This window comes from Nannospalax galili, unplaced genomic scaffold (assembly GCF_000622305.1).
Source record: "Nannospalax galili isolate Female #2095 unplaced genomic scaffold, S.galili_v1.0 scaffold641, whole genome shotgun sequence".
Taxonomy (NCBI): domain Eukaryota; kingdom Metazoa; phylum Chordata; class Mammalia; order Rodentia; family Spalacidae; genus Nannospalax; species Nannospalax galili.
The window spans coordinates 613,574-635,819 of NW_008345311.1; the positions used below are offsets into that span (position 1 = coordinate 613,574).

A 22,246-nucleotide genomic window follows, 5' to 3' on the forward strand; every position below is an offset into this window, starting at 1 on the left:
AAGACTCCTGGTGTCTTCCTCAGTCTCTTTCTTTAAAGATTTAAAATTTTATTTGTAGAGCTCTTTAATGTCTTTGGTCAGGTTTATTCCAAGGTATTTTATTTTTTTTTGTGGCTATTGTGAATGGGAGGGCTTTGTCTGCATATATGTAAGTGCACTACATGCATGCAATGCCACCGCAGAGGCCAGAAGAGGTTTATGCATGGTTGTTAGCCACCATGTGGGTGCTGGGAATTGAACCCAGGTCCTCTAGAAGAACAGCAAATGTTTTTAACTTCTGAGCCATCTCTCCAGCCGCAATCCACAGTCTCATATTCTTCTTTTTATTAAATATTTTTATTTATTATTTTATGCCTATGTGTGTATTGCCTGCTTGTAGCTAAGTGCACCCATGTTGTTCAATGCCCATGGAGGACAGAGGAGGCTGTTGGATCCCCTTGGAACTGGAGTTAGCGTGTTAACCAGTTTTATGCCTCTGCATGAATGCCATATACTGCAAAAGGAAGCTGTTTTGATGAAAGTTAAAACAGATGCATTAGCTATGGGCAAAATGATAAGAACTTAGAGGGCAGTTTATTACTGCATCCATTTAGGAGAATAATAATATTAGGTTTCCCCCTAGGGCCTATAATCTAGCTAGCCATGGAGTTTTGTATCAGTTAACAGTCCAAGGTATGATTTCTGTCTTGTGAAGCAGGCTTTAATGCCAATTAGAATGTAATTGGTTGCTCCCATAACATTGATGCTGCTATTTCACAAGTGGGTACAGCAGTCATTATTGAAGCTCACAGAGTTCACAGCTGGGTAAGAATCTTGATTACTTTTCACCTCTGGTAGTGCACATAGAATCTTCTAGCACTATGAAAACTAGTCAGCAGAAATGAATCTTCCAGTCTGGTACTAGCTTGATTTCTCCATGACCCATGACTCAGGTATGTGATGTCAGCAGGAAGGCCTTACCATCAAGTTCTGGAGGGTAATCAAGACCAATAGCAATAGCCTGTAATGTTCATGGGGGGTGGAATCCTATGGGACCCCATGGACCAACAACTCAAAAAGAATTGACCAATGCCTGGCACTGGATTATTTTATAGCCTATGTTGTCTAGCAGAGGCATTGACTCTCTATTGTAGGGTAACTCTATTTGAACTCATTTTATGTCTGTGTATGGTTTCCATATGACAATTTCAAAGATTTTTAGTGTTAGTCATTGCTCCCCCTACTCTTTCTACCCTGTCCTGCACCATATTTAACCTTTTTCACATATTATTCCTTTTCTCTATGACCAATGAAAGTAACTTTGGCTTGCTACTATTATACCTTTGATACATTCATTCTCTCTATGTTATGTTTTATGTTAGCCTTCCTTTCCAGTTTACATCAAATTTCTCACTTGTTCTGATGAGATTACTTTAAAGAATTCCAAGTATCATTTTCATTTTTTCTGTTCTCACTAATGCAGTGAATACTATATTTCTTTTTCCTAATAAAAGTATCTTTCATGATGTGAATTTTGTATATTTTTGGTAGTTTATATATTTTACTTTTAGCAAGAAAACAAATGAAATATAGAAAAATTATCTTTTTCTGATAAAACAGTTTGCAGTAGATTTTTTGTTAAAGTTGTTTTCAGAGTTTTCTGACTGATGTCATAAGTACAAATAATTTAAATATGCAAACTTTCAAGATTGTGATATCTCAACATAATTTGAGACTATTACTTAATATAAATAAGGTTGATAGTGTTTGTTTATATTTGGAATTAGGGGCTACAGAGATGGCTCAGTAATTAAGAGCACTTTCTGTTCTTACAGAGGACTTGGGTTTGGTTACCAGCAGTCACATGGGAGCTGTAAACCCTCTGTAATTCCAGTTCCAAGGGACCTGATGCTTTATTTTGGCCTCTGCAGGCAGTACACGAATGTGGGTCACATAGATACATGCAGGCAAAACATATACATGAAATAAGAATAAATTAATCTTTATATTTGAATTATATTGCTAAATCTTCATTTTTTGTTAACAGATTTGCTTAAAAGGTAAAGTACATATATTTAAGTACTTAAATATACAAGCATGTTGTAGAATGGATAAGAAACCAGACTCCCTGGATCTTCCATCATTGAGTAAAAGAATGCCTTCTCAGCCTCTCACAGACAGGTAATGTTATATTTTTACAGTCCACTTGCTCATTGTTGAGCTGTCTTTTTTATTTTATAAAAGGTATTTCCTGCTTAGATATTGAATGTATTTAGTCTGATTAGTTCAGTGTTAAAATAGGCAGTTTGCTGACTTTAACATCACCATTATTGAAAGGACTTCTGGGATACTAGATGAAATTTCATATTTTCTGTTATTATTTGACTAGTGATGTTGTAATGTTTGATGTTATTATGCAAAAATACTACTTTCTCAACTATGATAACTGTTAATATACTTTTGGAATAATTGTATCCTACAATTGTAAGAGCAAGTCACATCTGGCTTTGAACTGAAGTTGGTTGAAGAGCAAGATGTTTTGGATGTACGTTTTTGTTCTTCTGCTGTTTTCTTTACTTTTTCTGCTGTTAAGGATCAAACCTACTCAAGTGCTCTACCACTGAGCTACAACCCCATCCCTTTGTGTGTGCGTGCGTGTGTGTGTGTGTGTGTGTGTTTTCCTTTCGTAGTTCTTGGGATTGAATCTAGACCCTCTTAGATTCTAAGAAATGCTCTAAAAGTAAGCGACACCCCAGCTACACCCCATTATATCCTGGTCAACAATGATATATTGTTGATGTTATTTATGATTGTTCTCCTTTACTTCCCATGAGATTTTGATATGGTAGACATATTTTTTTAATTCGTCCTTTCAAGATGTAGATTGGTCTTTAAAGACTTCTGAAAATAAAATTCCACTCAGTAGTATGGAAAATAACTTGGAATGCGGTGAGACCACAGAAAGGGAGACTATACCAACTAAAATATTTAAAGATTTGTCATTGATTTTAAGATAAAGTTCAGATTACTTCTAATGGCAACATGGTAAGTACTATTGTAACAGTGTAAGTCTTGAATTCTCGAACAGAAATTTGTCATGAATATTTCTCTTGCTTTAATAAAATATTTAAGTGCTAGATTTAGTTTCTAAAGTGCATTTTGCTTAATATTAGTAATAAAGCAACATTAAAGGAAATAATTCTCTTAAAATTTATAGTATCCATTTTAATCTCTATGAATAGACTTTGTTTGAAAATGAGTTTCCTTTAGTAGTGCCATTCACTGTGTTAGCCATTTAAAACATAAATTTCTCTTGAATGCCTACTGGCAGAATCATATTTTGGTGAATGTGGTACATGTTAGTTTTGGTACTCATGATACAGTCCAGGTAGAAGAGTCATCAAATAAAGAAAACAAAGCAACATATAAATATGACTTCATTTCATTTTGTAGTGCTATAAAAGAATACTTGGGGGCCTGGAGAGATGGCTCAGGTTAAAAACACTGACTGCTGTTGCAGAGGATCTGTGTTCGATTCCCAGCACCCACATGGTGGCTACAAACCATCCTTTACTCCAGTTCCAGTGGAATCAGAAGCTCTCTTCTGACTTCTATAGGCATTGTCCAACATGGGTGTACTTACATCCATGTAGACAATACACTCATACACATAAAAATAAAAATAATAAATAAAATATTTTTATAAATAAAAAAATAAAAAAGAATACCTGGACTGGGTAATTTAAACTATAGAAGTTTATATAAGTCACAGTTTTGGAAACTGAGGAGTCTAAGATAGCAGAAGCCACATTGGATGACAGCCTCATTCCTGGATCACAATATGACCAAAAGTATGAAAAGAACAAAAGAAAATGAGAGACTGATACAGGTCGTCAAATTTGCTTTTGTAACAAATTTATTTCCAGGATAATGAAATTACTCCTATAATAATGAAATTAATTTCTTAGAAGGATGAGCAATTAAGACCTAAATAAACCTCCACTTGGCCCCACCTCCTAACACTTTTTCATTGAGGATTAAGTGTCCAGCACATTCAGATGATAGTATTCACACACACACACACACACACACACACACACACACACATACACACACACACAGTATTCACACATACACACGCGCGTGCACACACACACACTCACTGGCTCTCTCCATCTCTTGGTGTCTGTCCTTCTCTGTATCTCTCTCCCTTCCTCTCTCTCCCCCTTCCCTTTCACTTTCATATATGATGCCTAACATGATGATTCATGGTACCAATTTTCAACGTTGTGATGGTGCTTAAGCTTCATGCATTAAGCAGAAACTGTACTTGAATTTTGGAATTCGATCTTTCCCTGGGATGCCAATATGTGGTATGCTATAGGATTATGCTGCTGGGCAGTGACAGGGTAGCATGGGTAGACAACCAAAACTCTTTAGTGGGTTGTGTTGCTAAGGTATGATGATCAAGAGGTTAGGCACATTAAATGCATTTTGATTCAAAATGTTTTCAACGTATAATGGGATTATTGGAACCCTTTTGTATACAGTTGTATACAAAATATCAAATGGTGGCATATACTATGAAAGAAGACTATGAGCAGGGAACCTCTCTTTGGGAAGATGAAGATTTTCTTTTTCAGTTTTTTTTTTTGTCTTTTCAGATGAGGTCTCACTGTGTATCCCTTTCTGGCCTGAAATTCACTATGTATATGAGGCTGATCTGGGGATCCTCCTGCCTTTGCCTTCTATGTACTACACTTACCCATTCCTGCCACCATTCCTGCCACTACACCTGATGGGAAGGTCAAGTTTTAAGTCAAGAAGCAATTAAGAAAATCTAGCTGTGTGAAGAGTAGGGATGGGGAGGGGAACCATCTCAGGCAGAAAGAATAAGTGCAAGAGCCTGAGGTCAAGCCCTTGTTAGTGTGGTGGTGCATGCCCCTAACTCTACCATTCAGGAGGTTGAGATGAGAGGATGAAAAGTCTGATGCAAGCCTGACCTACATATGTGGGGTCGCTCCCTCTCCTCGTGGGTCATTGGCCACCGGTCCACGAGGACAAAGGGAGCAGAAGCGACGAGCGGGGTCAGGATGGCCAGTGAGCACTGACGGAAGAAAGCCCTTCCGGGGAGGCAGGTTCAACGATGCAAACAGCTCCAGACTCAATGAAACAGCTCTAGATTCAGTGAAACAGCTCCGTTTATTCAGTGGGAGAACTAGGGAAAATATATAGTGTGGAGGCAGTAGCCAATGCCTCAGCTGATAGGTGCTCATAGTATGCTTTATTTACATGTGGCAGTGGGCTCCTATTGTCCCCCAGGCAATGCCTGATTATCATATAGGAAAAACCTGGGGGTAGTTTTTACTCCAGGTAACTATGCCAAAGGTCATGTTCCAAATAAGATCAGGCATCTGTGCTTGGTGGCACTTTCCAGGTAAGTCAGGAAGAAAGCAGGAGGCCCCCTGCTGAAAAGGGGAGTCCTTCCATATGGCACCCCGAGCCCCTTAGAGCTATCCGGACATGGAGGACTACAACCCTAACTGCAGGGTTCCCCAACATATATCATAGCAAGTTATGGGCAGCAGATCTACACAGTGACCCCCGTCTCACAAACGGGAAAAAATGTAGCAAGAAAGAAATTAGTGTATAATATTTTATGGAAACTATTTAAGGCAGGAAATATGGCATAGTGATATAATTGGGGAATTTAGAGCTAGATAATCTATGGATCCAATTTACAATACTATTTTAAAATTGTGGAGATAAATTGCTCCATTTTTCCAAGCCTTAGTTTCTTCTCTTATAAAATGGGAAAACAGCAAACCATCTTATTAAAGTGTTTTCACATGAAGTATATAAGGCATTATCTTTAAATCATTCAACACAGTACCTAGTACATAGTAAGTAGTCATTGTAGAATGTGTGGCAAATACTTTGCTACCTTGAGTGGCATATTTTGCAAGTCAGAAATTTACAAGAACAACACTAGTCTCACATAAAAAATAGTCTTTTATTCAGTGCTTTATGACTATGTGTATGTGTTTGTGTTCTTTTTACTTAACTATTAAATTGTCATTATTTATACAGCTAAAGCATATTTCTAGAGCCTAGGAGACAGAAATTGTATAAAGTTAAAAATGCCAAAAACACTGAGAAAAAAATGTGTTTTATCAAGATTATTTACTTGCAGAAGAAATAGTAAGGTATGGGTATTAATTGATACCGTACTGCAAAGTACATAAAATTTTACTTGTATAACATAAGTAAAATATTTTAGAAAAACTTTTGTGATATTTTCTTCCCTAAGAATGTTAGACATTAAAAGTATGTATTTTGTATTATCTAGGGAAGTTTTAATTCAAGTGTACAATATATATTTAGGAACAAAATTCTAACTACTCTTAGGATTTCTATTTCATAGTATGGAAGATTTTTACCCAAATAAAAATCATGGACCCGATTCTGGAATTGGAAGTGATAATGGAGAGAAACGCTTGTCTACAACGGAAGTGAGTCTCCTCTGTGGCGGGTCTATTTTGTTTTGTTATTTCATAGAGCTTTGAAACATAGGCACTTTGAATTTTGCATGTAGATATGATCATTGCTGTATTTTTATGACTTCAAAAAAGTACCTGCTGCTTTTTAAAAGCAAATATTCTTCCTTAATATATTAATATTTCATTTGGAAACTGGAGGTGTAAGTTGATTTTTAAATAATTTCCTTTAATTAATGCAGCACAAACTTTCTCACATGTTCCAAATGCCTTGTTTATATTTGACACTTTTTCCTTTCAGCCATCAGATGATGACACAATCAGCCTTCACTCTCAAGTCTCAGAATCTAATAGAGAGCAAACATCAAGAAATGACAGTCACACAATTGGAAGCAAGCCTGATTCTCAGAAAGGTAATTCATGTGCTGTATGGTATTTTGATTTCATATGCACAGCTCATGTTAAAACTGAGCTTTTTATTAAAATGGGCTTTGAAATATTAGTGCTTTTAAATGTATCTTGTACTAAGAAAATAAACTTTTATCTTAAATACTACAGTGTGAGAACATTTACTATTGCATTTAAAAATATTAATCTATACTTAGACCAGGAGGTGTATGATTTTATTGATCCCAACACAGAAGATGTAGCAGTTCCTGATCAGGGAGATACACATATTGGATCATTCGTCTCTTTCCTTAAGGTAAATAAAATTATGGACAAAGAGCCACATGCTCTTCTCCTTGATCTTACCAAAGTAGAGCATACAATTTAAAATGACAATTTTCTTTTATATAAGGGAAAAGAAAAATGCTCTGAAAAATCTCAGAAAAATGAAGACTTGGGAAATGAAAAAAGGTAAGCACATGCAAACTGCCAAAATGAAATGCAACTTATGAATGCCTGAACTGTTTGTATTCCAACTTAGGGTAGCTGAAAGAATTTTTTGCTAATTTCTCTATAGTGTTTAGATAGTTAATCTGAAATTACTTTATCTGAATTCCTTAGCCTCAAAATTTATAGTAGATATTTAGGGTGAGTGTCGGATACACACTAGTTTCCTCTTTTCAGAGAATAATAATGATATCAATCATTTTTTTTAACCTAAGAAGACTGTACCTTGACAAACATTGCTTTATGTGAGTTCTTTAACAGCCTTTGAAAGAGATGGCACTAGCATCATCTTATCGTAAGGAAGCTGAGAGCAGTTGTTCTAAATTTCTGCATCTTGGGTCTTCTGTCTCATGATTAAACATGCTTTCCATTTTGTGAGGATAGTTATGGCAATGTTAAGGGTATGTATTTCCATATTTTATTGAAACAATGTGATTGACATCTTTTCATTTTTTGTCTCGTGAATTGATGGGTTCATTCATTCAGGTTACTTTATAGCTGAGGGAAGGAAGGAACAGTTTTTTTTGTTGTTTTTTTTTGTATTTGAGCTATGTACTGTGTGATTTTCCATGTTTCTCATTTAATCTTCACTGAAGCCCTGCATGGTAGATGTTGACACCATGTTTATAGATGAGAGACAGGAAATTGAGAGACTTTATGTTCCACTACTGTCTAGGGTCTGAACTGAGTTTTCTTCAATTTCGGTATTTTTCCTGTACATTATGCTTTCTTCAAGTATTTTTATTGGTAACTTTATTTTATGCTAGGAATTGATTTCAGGGTCTCAGGCATGCTAAGCACACATTCTCCTACTGAACTACACACTCACCCAGTCACTGGTAACTTTCTAAGCAGTTCTTATCCATCTCTGATACCCACTGAGGAGGTACATTGCTTTGTCTTATTTTTTTTCTTGTTTTCTTTTTTGTAGTATTGAGGATTGAATTTAGAGCCTTTTCCATGCTAGATAAGTGCTCTACCATCGATCTATAGCCTCGGTTCTTTTCTAAAAAATTAATTTTGTTTTTAAAGAATTCACACATGTACATAATTCATACTGATCACTCTCACTGTTCAACTCTGTACTAACCCTGAGATTCCTCCTTCCCACAAATCTTTCTCTCATGTTCATATCTATTCATTTTATTTTGTGGCATATTGAGATTAACCAGGGCTGTCTGTGTGATCATGGGTTTGGAGATATCTGTTGGAAGCTGTTAGGCTCAGCATTATACTGCTACACAACTAAAGAAAGTGATTCCCTTTCTTCTAGAGTCTATCAATAGGCAGTAGTTTAACGTGTAGGGCCTCATCAGCCCCTGCCTCTTCCTATGTATTTTTGATAGGACTGGTCTTATGGGTGCCCAGTGTAGGTAGCTATGATTATTGTGAGTTAATTTTTGCAGTCATTGTATTGAGTCTAGAGTAAGGTATTTTGCCTCCCTTCCCCATATCTTCCAGCTCTTGTGCACTTATCTCCACCTCTGCCAGAGTAGCCTTGGACTTGTGATCCATCTCTTTTAGCCTCTCATGTAGCTGAGTTTACAGGCCTGTACTACCATAGTTTTCTACTCTTTAAGTTTCATGTTTCTAGTAGTTTCTTATCTTATTTTATATAAATTTGGGAGTCACAAGTGTCATGCAAGATATGATAATAATACAAAGACTCATTGTTTTCTATTGAGTATCAAATGAAAATATTTTGAGCTAAAAGAATTTGAAGAACAATTTGCTTTAAGATTACTTTCTTTAAATGTTAAAATGGTATTTAATAATTTTTGACAAAGCTGTAAATTTTATTTGAATCTATTTAAACTATTTCTGCCTCTATTTAAACTATTTTATTTTACATAGAGATTTTTAAAATCAAAATGAATAAACCGATAGAAACAGTACAGCAAAATGAAATGGGAAAGTTTTGATAGTTTTTCCCTATAAAGACAGACCATATGGAGCTCTGCAAATAATTTTATACTCAAGGCTAAAAAGTATGTGTTTTTAAATTACCATAACCTTTGTATCTTTCAGGAATTAGAAAATGATCTATAATTCACCATTTGTTAGCTATAATTATATCAATATAGCTGTTATGTCACATTTTATACGGAGTAGAGAATGTAGGTGTGCTTCTTAAACATTCCTTATTTTTCATTTTAGCATTTTAAATATAAAGACATAAGGATTTTAGCTTTCACATGGTCTTAAAAAATAAAAATAGTTTCCAGTTCTACATGTTGACAATGTACAATTGGCTTTACTTTGTGAATAACCATGTTTGTTTCAGACTTGAGAAAGAACAGTTACTTCCAGAAGAAGATGACGATGATTTGAAGGAAGTAACTGATTTGAGGAAGATAGCTGCTCAGTTATTGAAGCAAGAACAGAAGAACAGGTATTCTTTCCAGTAATGAGATGTGAATAGGCAAATTAGTAAAAATGATCAAATTAAGTGTATGACATTCCAAGTAAATAATAGGGACTTTAAAGATATGTTTTTCAAGAGTCTGACTACTAAAAGACAGTAGGAAGTACTTAGGAGAGAAATATAAAATTGTATATATAGCTAACAGAACATACTCAAACTAGCACTTTTTTGTGTGTGTGTGGTACCGATGCTCAAACCCAGAGCTTCATGTGTGCTAGGCAAGCATTCTACTCTTGAGTTACAGTCTAGCTGTAGCTAGTATATTTAATATCGATTAAGTATTTTTTTATTTCTGTGCTAAATCATATCAGCTGATTTTTTTGTTGATACTCATTTTTAGCTTAGAATAGCATTATTTACATTATTAGCATTTCTTACTGAGTATATGCCTTATTTATAATGTTCATATTTTAGTTTTTATCACATTATTATTTCCGTAGGATTGAGGCAAATTATATAATTGTTGATTAAATCAGTGTGATGAGTTAACTATCCCAGGTGCACCATTGTCTACTTCTTGGTTAGCAACTTCTCTCTGGTCAGACTTTTTCTAATGCATGCCTTTGTCAATGAGCAAGACATTGAATGAGTATAGAATCGAGTTAAGTATGCTTACATTTTTGAGTCTGTGTCTCGTGTATGCATGTGAATGTCCCAGAGAGCTATATCACATGTCATCCTCAGGTGCTCTCTACATTATTTTTTGAGACAGGGACTCCCACTGACCCTGGAGCTCACTGATTGGCTAGATTGTCTGACCAATGAGTTCCCAGAATCTACCCATCTCTGCCCTCCCCACCTTTGGGGTTACAAATGCACGCAGCCAACCCTGGATTTTTATGTGGGTACTAGGGATCTGAATGCAAGTCCTCATGCTCACACAGCAAGCATTTTACCCACTGAGCCCCAAGTCCATTTTTAATATAAGAAATGTTCTATGTGCTGTTTATATTGCCATCTGCATTTACTGAGAGTCTTCTATTTACAGTCTTGAAATATTTAAGACTGTGGTGTTTGTTTTGCGAAAATTGAAAAGATAGTATTGATACATTTAGCATGAATAAGTAGTATTTTATTTAGCTTATTCAAATCAATAAATGTTTGTGAATAACATGAACATGCTTTGAACACTTTCATATTTAAATATATGGCATTTGTTTAAAAAGTATTGTGAAAACTCAGCATCTTGTGATTAGAGGAATGGCCCAGTGGTTCAGAATGCTTGCTGTTCTTCTAAAGGACCTGAGTTCAAGGTTCCCAGCACCCATGTCTGGATGGCTCACACCTGCCTGTAATTTCAGCTCCACAGGATCTCACCCTGTCTTCTGGCCTCCTTGGGTGCCTGTATCATGTCAAATACACTCATATATATATACATATATATGTACATATATAAAATCTTGGACATCTGTATGTAGTGTGATAGGCCTGTAATCCTTATACTAAGGAAGATGAGGCAGGAGGGTCACCACTTCACACACAGTATAGGCTACAAAAAAAATCTTTCTGAAAAAACAATATAAAAAGCAAGAATACTTACCAAATGAGTGCTGAAGATATAGCTCAATTGTGGAACTGTAAATTAGTATGCATGAGGCCCAAGATTCTATCTCCAGCACCACAAAAACAAGCATGCAAAAAACACAGAACTGTTGAGGTGACTCAGCAGATAAAGGCACTAAGCCTGGCAACCTCAGTTTTATGCCTATAACTCACATTGTGGAAGGAGAGAACCCATTCCCTCAAATTGTCCTCTAGTCTCCACATGCGTACCACTACATACATTTTTATCAAATACAAATTTATCAAATACAAATTTATCAAATGAAATTCTGTATTCTTATGGACTACTTTTAGGGAAAATCTGGATAATAACTAATAAGACAAATAGCCATCAATCTAAGTATCATTTTTGCATTGCTACAACAGTTTTTCACTAACATTTCCTTATCTTTATTACTTTGTTACCTAATGAATCCTCATTCTCAGTTTACATTTTATCTTGTACCATACTTTCATAAACCTTTATTTGATATTTAATATTTATCTTTTAATCTTTTCCAATAATTTATTTCTAATGTGCCTTTTTAAAAATAGCTTACTATAAAGCTATATGTTCCCCACACCAATATAATCTGTTGATTACTCGTATGGTTTGATTTAATGAAGTACACGGCCACCTGCTCTTGGAACTGAAAAAAATAGTTGAGTTTTTTTATAACGCCTATATTTAACAAGTAAGGAAGTTGTATTTATTTCTCATGGAAAGAGAGTAATGGTATTTTTAAGATTCCAAAATAATATCCACTTTCTTATAATGTTAAGAATGAAGGCATTTGAGAGTTTAGTTTTAGATTTAATATTACCAGATATAATTTTTCTATATTTCTCATTTCTACTGTTATTATATTAGTTTTCCATCTATGTCTCTTCAATTATTCTTTCTAGTATTGGTAAGATATCAAATAAGTAGGTCATTTTTATAGCGTTTTCTTTTGTAATAACTTTGTAATTAGTGCAAAATAGCACCTAACGATATGCCTTTTACTTAGTAAGCACACAATAAGTAAATAATTATACTATTCTTGGTTAATTTTATTCCTGAAAATTCACTCAAATTTAAAGCTAGAGTAAAAAGTTATCTAAAAATTTTATATTCTCCATAAATAATTTTTTTTTGTCTTTTTGAGACAGGGTTACCCTGAGCCCAGCTGGCCTGGAACTCACTATGTAGACCAGGCTGGCCTTGAACTCACAGAGATCTGCCTGCCTGTGCTTGTCAAGTGCTGGGATTAAAGGAATGTGCCACCACAACCAGCTCATGCATATTTTTTTTTTATTCTTCAAGATGTATATAGATAATTTTGTCTTTATCTGATTTTCCTCTCCACCATCTTATTTAGGTAGAAGGACATAAGTATATTATAGCTCTTTAGATTAAGTATTAAAATGCGCTGACTTGTCCAATATTTGAAGGCATTAGAATATTGTTGACACAGTTGTTCTTTTATTCTTCAGTATGAGAAAAATAACTTATTATTGTAAAATATTTTTAAAAAATCAATCAATATTCTTTTCCCATAAAGGTAAATGTAACTTTCACCCATGAGGCAGAGGAGAAATAAACTCATTTATTTTTTCAGTTCTTCAGAGAGGTTGTATAATGTATGTGTTAGGTGTTAACATGCTTATTTTAGGGTTTTTTCTTATTGTTAGTCTTGATTAAAAGAACTTACAAGATTAGTCTCATGTTCCAGATAATGCCACCCAGTACTCCTACCTTGACTGTGTACTGTTCTTTTGCATACTATTGTTTGAAAAGAGACGCAGTATAAGTTCTAGGCCAAATGAAGCCATCTACTTCTCCCAAACTAGGGTGACTGGAATAATGGTCATGTTGAGTTACGTGGTAATTATAGCTGTTTTTCTACTTGCTTAGCTCATAGTATGAAATGATGATCTTTTTTCTTTTAAGAAAGTTTTTATTATTGTTTGGGGGGTGATGCTATCCTTCAAAATTAAAAAAAAAAGGCTAGTGTATAAAATTGCTAAAAGTGGTCAGCAGAGAAAGCATGAAGTAGATAAGTCACAAGATTTGATATTATGAAGCCGAGTACCTTGGAAGACACTCACTCCTTTCTTTGCCTGAGATGCATAGATGAAGCTTCTTTGAGCTGGCACAGTGGCATTATGTGTTTTCCTAACTATCTGAAAGTCTGAGATAGGATTGTTTGAGCCAGATGGTTACACAACATTTTATAGGAACAATTTGGCTCAAACAAAATAAACAAAACCCACCATCACCAAAGGGAAAAAAACCAAGTTGAAACAATAGATTAAAAAAAACAATATCTTAAAATATTTTTTGAGATGAACGATAGTTTTGTAGAGGTCTACTGTGTAACATTGTGCCTAGAGCATACTTTACACTTAAAAATGAGTTGACAGTACATCTCATGTTAAATGTTTCGTGTACATTTTGTGGTGTGGATCAAACTTAGGGCCTCATGCATGCTAAGTAATGTTAAATGTTTTGACAACAATGAAATTAAGTTTTAAAAGGACATTTTTTGGAATGGGGGAAATATTTTAAAAGAAACTGAGAATAAAATGCTAGTATTAGAACATGTTTTTTTGTACATGTGACTAGTGATAAAAAAGAAAATTCTTGAGAATAAAATAATGGAAATTCCGTTTCTCCAACTTTTTATTGTTCCTATTCATATATGTTCCCATTAGAAAAGAGGCTGCTACACTTTACCTTATACTGATTTTATGTGGTTTAATAAGCAGATGTTTAGTCTCTTAAAATTTGTTTTGTTATCAAGGAAGGATTATTGTATCTGTGGACTTTTCCAGTAGGGCATTTATTTCTACTAACTTTCTCTACAGTATTTTTCTGTCTTCGCTTTTAATAATGATTTTCTTTGCTTTTAGGTGTTTCCAGAGGGTTTTTCTTTATTGTGGAAGGATGTACTTCTGCGTTCTATGTGACATAGCTAGATTAAAAAAGCAATTGTGAAAAGTTAAATAATTGAAGTAGAACTAAAGATCTCAGAAGTTAAAACCAGGTTTTGAGAAATTTGGTTTGGTTTAGAGTTGTAAAAATTATTAATTATATATTTCTTGTGATTTTTGCCTCATTATATCAACATTTCAATTTGAGGAACATTGTGTTAACCTCTAGCTTGTTTGGATAGTTCTTTTAACCCTTGAAACCTAGCCATTCTTTCTTTTCTGTTTCCTTTACTAATGACTTCCTTATCTTCTCCAAAAACATCTTCCTTCTCCCATCTTTTGGTTTGGTTGATATGTGTGAAATGTGAATATAGATGGAGGCCTTTAAGTTCTAGAACATCATTCAGTGACAAACTCTTCCAGAGGACCAGAGCAGCAGGACGGAAATCAAGGTATCTAGAGTTGGTGGAAGCCATAAGTATTAAGGGGCCAGGTTCATACAGCTGAACTATATAGCAATTTGTTTAAAATAAGTACTGGGAACTGTGTTAATAATCTAGAACAAATAATAGGTAAAATAGATTTTTTTTTACTTTATCACAGAGAAAAACATAAAATATCAATGTACATTCCAAAGTTTTACATAAGTGAATTCTCAAATACGTAATACACATTTACAGATAAGTGGGCTTGGAATTTTTCTCTTCTACTCTAATATGACTTCTACACATCAGTCATTATAATGCTAGTATGTGTGGTGTAAGGAGGAATCAATTTTATCAGCATGAAGGGCATAGTATTTTGACCACTCCTCCCTAAAAATAATTCTGACGTCTTCTAGGGTAGTACTTACTCCCATTTCTCTCTCTTCTTTTAATCCCTTTTAAAGTGTATTTTTTCCTTAGATATCTGGTTACTTTAATTCTGCATTTGGAAATTTTAAAATATGCACATAGAAAAAGCAATAAAGATGTCTTTAATTCTGTGGTTGTTGGGCCCATACATACAGAAATTTTTGCCTAATACTTGTCCCTTTGCACACCACTCTGTCTTCCTAATGAGACTATAGGAAGAGCCCAAGCTAGTCAGAAAGTGAGCCTGGTGGGAATTTATAACCTTATATACACCTCATAGCTGAAATTACCAATGCATATTTAGTACATTATGTATTAATATGCAACTCTTATTTAAAATTCTCTTCTTTATTCTTTAGATTGTTGATATCTGAAGGTTTTATTTTAAATACAATTAGATACTTAATTCATTATAACACTAATTCTAAAAGTAAATGTTACATTTATATCTATAATAGTATCAAGAACTCTTGAATATGTACAGTTACTTATTTCAATGAAAGACAATTACTTTCATTACTTTCATTACTTTTGACCTTGAGATTAGTACTGAGAATTAGATAAAATCATAGAAAAATATATCTTTTTTACAGGGTTTCATTAATTTTTCTTTGATTTTTTTGTTCTAACATAGTTTCATTTGGTTATTAAAAGTTTAAGAAACTTGTGCTTTTCTTAGAAAGGGGATTGAATTTCAGCGCTCATTTTGCATTTAGAATTAAAGTTCATTATTTGATTTTTTGTCAAAATTATTGTGTGTCATAACAACGTAAGTCATGTCATTTTCCTGTGCTGTGAAAATTAAAAGGCTCAAATGTCTAATCTTCTGTGTAAGTCAGAAGTTATATGTACACAGAGCAATCATATAATGCCTAGAAAGTTTTCATACCTTGTGAGAAAGGGTTTATAAAAGATGATGCTTTCATAACTAGCACTGATGGGCATATGATCCAAATAGCACCAAAATATTATTTTCTAGCAAAGATCTTCATGGACTAGATGCAGTTTATTTTGGAGATATTTTATATCATATGGATGTAATGTGCTTGTTAATATATTTTGTAATTGGTGTGTTGATTTTCTTCTAGGATTCTCAATCACTCAGCTTCTGTCATGAGAAATAAGCTGAAACAAACTGTGGAATGTGAAAAGAGGTATAAAAATATCTTGGTCTTTATATTTGGTGTTTTCTAATGATGTAAGTTTATATGCATGAATTTCTGAGAACTATAAGACTTGGATTTTGGTGTATTGTTTTCAGTGGTTTGAAATTTACATTTCACTCAACTCCATGGTGAAACTATAGGGGACTGTACAGTTCCAAAGTTAGGGGAATAGCAGTACATAGAGAATTGCCATTTGTTGGATGCTTGTTATATGTGCAATCTTCTCAGTGCTTTAGATACACTGTCTTATTTAATCATCACAGTAACACTGAGAAGTTGTTATTATTGATATCTCCATTTTGCATGTGAACAAACTGAGACTCAGAAATTAGGAAAGCTTTCTCAAGATCACATAGCTACTAAGTGAGAGAGTCAGGATTCAAACAGATTTGTCCGATTCCATCACATCCACACAGCCCATTGGGTATCTTTCCCTAGTAATCCCACAGTTCCAACTAAATTTACATTCTCTGAATCCATCACTTCTCTTGATAGTCTTCCCTAGTGAATGCACAACTACTTATGTTGTCACTCGTGTTAGCAACTTTGGAATCATTGGAAATACCTCTCTACCTCCCCTCCTCCTAATACAGTCAATCATGGAAAATTATGTCTTCTTAACATAACTTCTGCCCTTCCCATCTTCCCCATTATTATTGAAATTGTGTAGATTCAGGTCCCATTTGGGTTACTCTAACAGTCTCCACACATAACTCCTTTCTTCAGTTTTAACTAACAGAAGATTTGTTTTTGAACTATTAAAGGGTAGTGATTGTAAAACACAATTCTGACAGTGCAGCTCCTATTCTTACCCCGTACTGGGCCTTTATAACTTTTATGATAAAGCTTAAAATGTTGACCTTAACCATGATGTTGAAATGGGCTTATACCTATCTTCAACCCAAGATCAGTGCTTCACCTTCTGTACTCTTTGGACTGGCACTCCTTGAGTTTAGGAGCAGAATTTCTTTTATGTATTTCAGTATGATTTTCTATTTCAGTGTTCTATATCTTGGTCTCTTTGTCACGTTGCCCACATTTCTTGTCTCTTTACATATTCTTTCTGAAGTTTAGCTCAATACTGTATGGTTGTGGTGAAGATTTCATTGGAAATGGAATCACAGTGATAGAACTACTTGTAGAAGAGATCACACAGTAAGATGGGAAGCCAGATAGGTTCAAGAATTAAGTTCACTTTAATTTTTTTAAACAATAGTAGCTCATTCTCATAGGAACTCAATTGGACTTCTACAGACATATATTAATCCAAAGACATGTTCTCTGTTTACTAAATTACATTGTGCTAAGCCCCACTGCCTAAAGATTTCTCCTACTCAACAGCACCATACTGAGGTTCAGACGCTTTACAAATATGAACCTTTATGTGTGCATAGTACATACAGGTGAAGGAGCTAGTCTGGCAAGTTTATTAGAAGAGCTCTGTGTGTATGGGGGTGTGTGGTGTGAGTGTGTGTGTGTGTGTGTGTGTACATAATCCACCAAATAGAATCCCAGTGTGACTCTGTGTGTATGGGGGTGTGTGGTGTGAGTGTGTGTGTGTGTGTGTGTGTGTGTGTACATAATCCACCAAATAGAATCCCAGTTTGCTAAGCTCTTTTCTGTGTTTTCCTGCCCTATTATTATTCTGTCCTGGTGAACTATGTCTGTCCTTTTTTCTGACTCCTAACATTTTTTCCTAAATTTAAGCAGCATCTGGTTTCTGCCTTAATTCCTCCCTGATCTGTGGCCTCGTAACTCTCTCCATGTAGCTACACATTCACCTTTTTGTTACCCATTTCAAGGATTAACATCCATTTGCTTAATATTCAGTGTCTCTCAAAAAACATGATTCCATTGTATGTATTCTGCTCATTTCTTTACTGTTGCTCATTGTTATTCTGTCTTGGTTAGAATTGAAGTTCATTTATTTTGAAGTGACGAGGATGAGGATCAAACTCAATCACTCTGCCACTGACCTACAGCTCTGGTTTTAAAGACTGCCTTTTATATTTTATGCATGTATATTGTCAATGATTGGTTTTGCTTATTTCTATTATAGACTTCTTCCCAACTTTTGAAATATTGTCATATTTCCTTTTATCTTTTTCTTTATTGATTCATCGAGAACGTCATACAATGCATTTTGATCATATTTAGAGACTATCCAATCTCCTCTCAAATCTGCCCCATCTCCATTCATTTCCTCTATTGATTTTCTTAAGGCCTAGCAAGTGTAATTTTTGTACACTCATGCCCTTTGGTGTGGGTCCATCCATTGGAGCTTGGTTACCCTACCCAACATCACACCTTTAATAAAAAGTGACTCCCCCTCTATCATCAGCTTCAATTCCTAATAGTTCCTCAGCTAGATGTGAAACATGCCCACCTTCCTTCTCTCTGCTGGGATTTTGTGCAGGTCTTGTGCATGATGTCAGAAGTATGGTGCGTTTGTATGTGCAGATTCTCTCTTGTGTCTGAAAAACACATTTTCCCAATGTAATAAATGACATTCTCTTTTAATTTTTAATATATATCAAGATAAATTCTAGAGTATGCTGCCCAAGCTGGTTTCCAGCTCTTGGGCTCAAATGATTCTGCTTCAGACTCTCAAATAGTTGGAGTCTATACATGCATCCTACTATACCTGGCTGATGCTCAGATTTATCATGTGCTTTGTAATTTCACATTTATTTATACTTAAATACATTTACTTAATTGATAAACTTGATGTTTGATATGAGGAAGGGAATATAGGGTTTTCGTCTTCCTTTTCTCTCTTCCTTCTTTCTCTTAACTCCATCCTCTTCTGCTTACTTTTTCATTCTGTAATTTACAAATAGTTAGTCCATTGTTTCTATATTTATTAGTTTCTATAATGATTTTAAATGTCATTTTTATCACAGTTTATTTACTTATAATCCCCATACTCAGTCTATCACTGAAAAATATATAGATTCTGTGAATAATGCTGTTCTATTTCCTTAACTGCATATAAGTTATTGGCTGGTAGTGATAGGGTTACTCCTTTTGTTTTTATGCACCTTATATTCTACTTTCCTTCTTTTTTGTCCTCCCCTCTATCTCTCTCTTTGAGACCGCAGCTCATTCTTTACCCCAAGCTGACCTTTATCTCACTGTCTATCCTTAATGGTGATATTAAAACCTCTTGAGAATTGAGATTACATGTGTGAGCCACTATACTCAACTTTACTTTTTAAGAAATTATCGTGTGTGTGTGTGTGTTTGTGTACCTAACAATGGGTCAGATGTCCTGGACCTAGTATTACAGGTGATTGTGACATGAGCCATCTGACACAGGTGATGGGAACCAATCTCAGGGCCTCTGGAAGTACAGCAAGTGCTCTATAAACACTAACTCAACACTCAGCCCAAGCTTTACTTTTCTTGATCATTTATTTTTTCAGATTAATTTTGAAATTCTTTCACACATTCTTAAATAAACCAAAAAAACCTTCTTTTAAATCAGTGTATTTAGTTTCAGTGAAACTTGAAAAAGAATTTATGCAGATAAAACTTAGTCTTTCTGTCCTAGAATGTTATAGTTATTCAACTTTTGTAATTCTTAGTGGATATTTATATTTTATAATGTACCTCTTGTGCAAGTGAAGTTTCCTTCTAGACATTTTGTAATTCTAATCTTTTTTATTCCTAAGAATAAGAATTTTCTAATATATTTCCTAATTCATTGTAGTTGATTATTTAACAAAGTTACTAATTTTTGTATGTTTTTCTTTAACTGGTAATCTTACTAAGTCTTATAATTATTTATGCTCTTTTTGTGATTGGGTGTTCTATAGTTTGACTGGGGGCTGGAGAGATGGATCAGCAGATAAGAGCACTGTCTATTCTTGCAGAAGGCCTGCGTTCAAATCCCAGCACCCACTTGGCAGCTAACAGCCATCTGTAGCTCCAGTTCCAGGGGATCCAACTCACTCTTTTGTCCTCCACAGGCATTGCATAACAAGTGTGTACTTACACACATGCAGGCATAACAGTCATACATATAAAATAAAAATAAATAAATCCAAAAAAAATTAAAAATAAAAATTTGATTCTTTCCCTTTAATTTTTATCTCCTTTTGATTTACTACGTATAGGTTCCGCATGGTATTAAATAATTGCAGCTCTAATGGGCATTTTGTTTATGTATTTTTCCAATGTAATTCTTTTGTCAAATACGCCATCTAAGAACAGTTTGTGCAAGTTGTCTTATCCTAACCGCAACAGCAACAACCTAGATGAAAACAATTTCCATCATAGCTCCCTTTGTATCACAAGGAAAGGATTAAAGCTCATAATAAGTAATTCAAAAGGGCAGTAAAGAATATGCCCTCTGAACTCTTTGGAATTTAGGCAGAGGAAATTTATTTATTTATTTATTTATTTATTTAGTCTGAGAGAGAGAGACAGAGCAAATATGTGTTGAGTTTAGAGGACAACTTATGGGAGCTGATTCTTTCCTTCTTCCATGATGCCATGATGTATATTCCCTGGTGGGGAGGGGGGCATCTAAATCAAATTGTCAGGATTATGGGAAGTTAGTGTCTTTATCTGCTGGCTTACTTTCCTGATCCCATTAGTTGATTTCGTAAAAAAAAAAAAAAAAAAAAAAAATAAAAAAGGTTATTTATTTTTATAATATCCTGCCTTTTCACTGTATATTTCTATTTGTATATTAGACACTTTTTAGCCTCTTCAAAGTCCTTAGGGTTGTTATGTGAATAAGGTTGATAGAAAATAAACCCATTTTGATGTTTCCTGTTGAACAGCATTTAGAGGAACTTGACTGTTTTTCCATCTGTTCTTATATGCTAACCGTAAGCCATGCAGTGGTTCATGCCTATAATTCGGCCTTTGACAGGCTGAGGTAGGAGAATTGCCATGAGTTTGATGCTAGCCTGGGTACATAGTCAATACCACGGCAGCCAGAGCAATCTAGCAAGACCCAATCTAAACAGAGCAAAGCAAAGCAAAGCAAAACAAAACATAGAAGTATGGATAAAGTCATTACTTTGCTGGCTTAAAACAACAATAACAACAACAAAAATTTGTAATGTTTATAAAGTATGTATAAGGATTTTCCTAAATACTTCAAGAAATATTAAAGTATCTTTAATTTTTTAGTGTCTCCGCAGATGAAGTTAATTCTCCATTATCTCCCCTCGCGTGGCAGGTAAGAGAAAATAACATTAATAACATATGCACTACGTTGTTATTATCTGTTTAGTTAAAGAAATTATCTTATTACAGCCGTTAGAAAATCAGAAGGATCAAATAGTTGAACAACAGTGGCCAGAATCTCAACCTATAATCTGGCAGAATGAAGACAGGAGACGGAGCAAGCAGATTAGGAAAGAATATTTCAAGGTATTTTACTAAAATTTAAATTTTGTGTATGCCCATTAACTTTGATTTTATAAATCTTGTTTTAGATTAATATCATGAAGCTCTCTAGTTAAATGCCACAATTATGTTTATCTCGATTTCCAACATATATGGAGTGTGGATATCACATGTGATTATAGCTACATTTCACTAATTCAATGTAATTAATAGTACATCAATATAAACTGTGATTTATCAAATAATGAAAAGAAAGTTGAATGTTTTTGTGTTACACTGATAAATGGAGCAATTCATTCTATGGACTTTCACTGTCTGTTTTTTTCTTTTTGAGATTGGGTCTCTCTTTGTAGTACATATTGACTGCAAATCACTATCCTTCTGCCTCAGTCTCCCAAGTACTGAGATTTAAAATATTTTCATTGTATTTGTTTCAATGAATAGTTCAAAAGAATTTTCAGTTAGCATTTAACTAGGTCTATGTAAATAAATACTTGAGGACGGCTTGGTCTATGTATTTCTTGTTGTATTATTAGGTTTCTTAATATGGCTTTTAATTTTTACTAAAGTAAAACACCAGAATATGTGACTTTGTAGTTAGCATTTAAA

General features: G+C 34.4%; 1 protein-coding gene across 1 annotated transcript in view; it reads left to right on the forward strand.

Annotated features, from left to right (window-relative positions):
* Positions 1-22,246, forward strand: part of Lrch2 (leucine rich repeats and calponin homology domain containing 2) — a 98,967-nt gene that overhangs the window by 55,196 nt on the left and 21,525 nt on the right. Inside the window, exons 7-16 of the mRNA XM_017800240.2 lie at positions 2,027-2,160; positions 6,404-6,491; positions 6,778-6,889; positions 7,082-7,179; positions 7,276-7,334; positions 9,655-9,762; positions 14,628-14,705; positions 16,196-16,261; positions 21,419-21,467; positions 21,545-21,661. Coding sequence (XP_017655729.1) covers positions 2,027-2,160; positions 6,404-6,491; positions 6,778-6,889; positions 7,082-7,179; positions 7,276-7,334; positions 9,655-9,762; positions 14,628-14,705; positions 16,196-16,261; positions 21,419-21,467; positions 21,545-21,661 — 909 coding nt within the window. The remainder of the gene's footprint in view (positions 1-2,026; positions 2,161-6,403; positions 6,492-6,777; positions 6,890-7,081; positions 7,180-7,275; positions 7,335-9,654; positions 9,763-14,627; positions 14,706-16,195; positions 16,262-21,418; positions 21,468-21,544; positions 21,662-22,246) is intronic.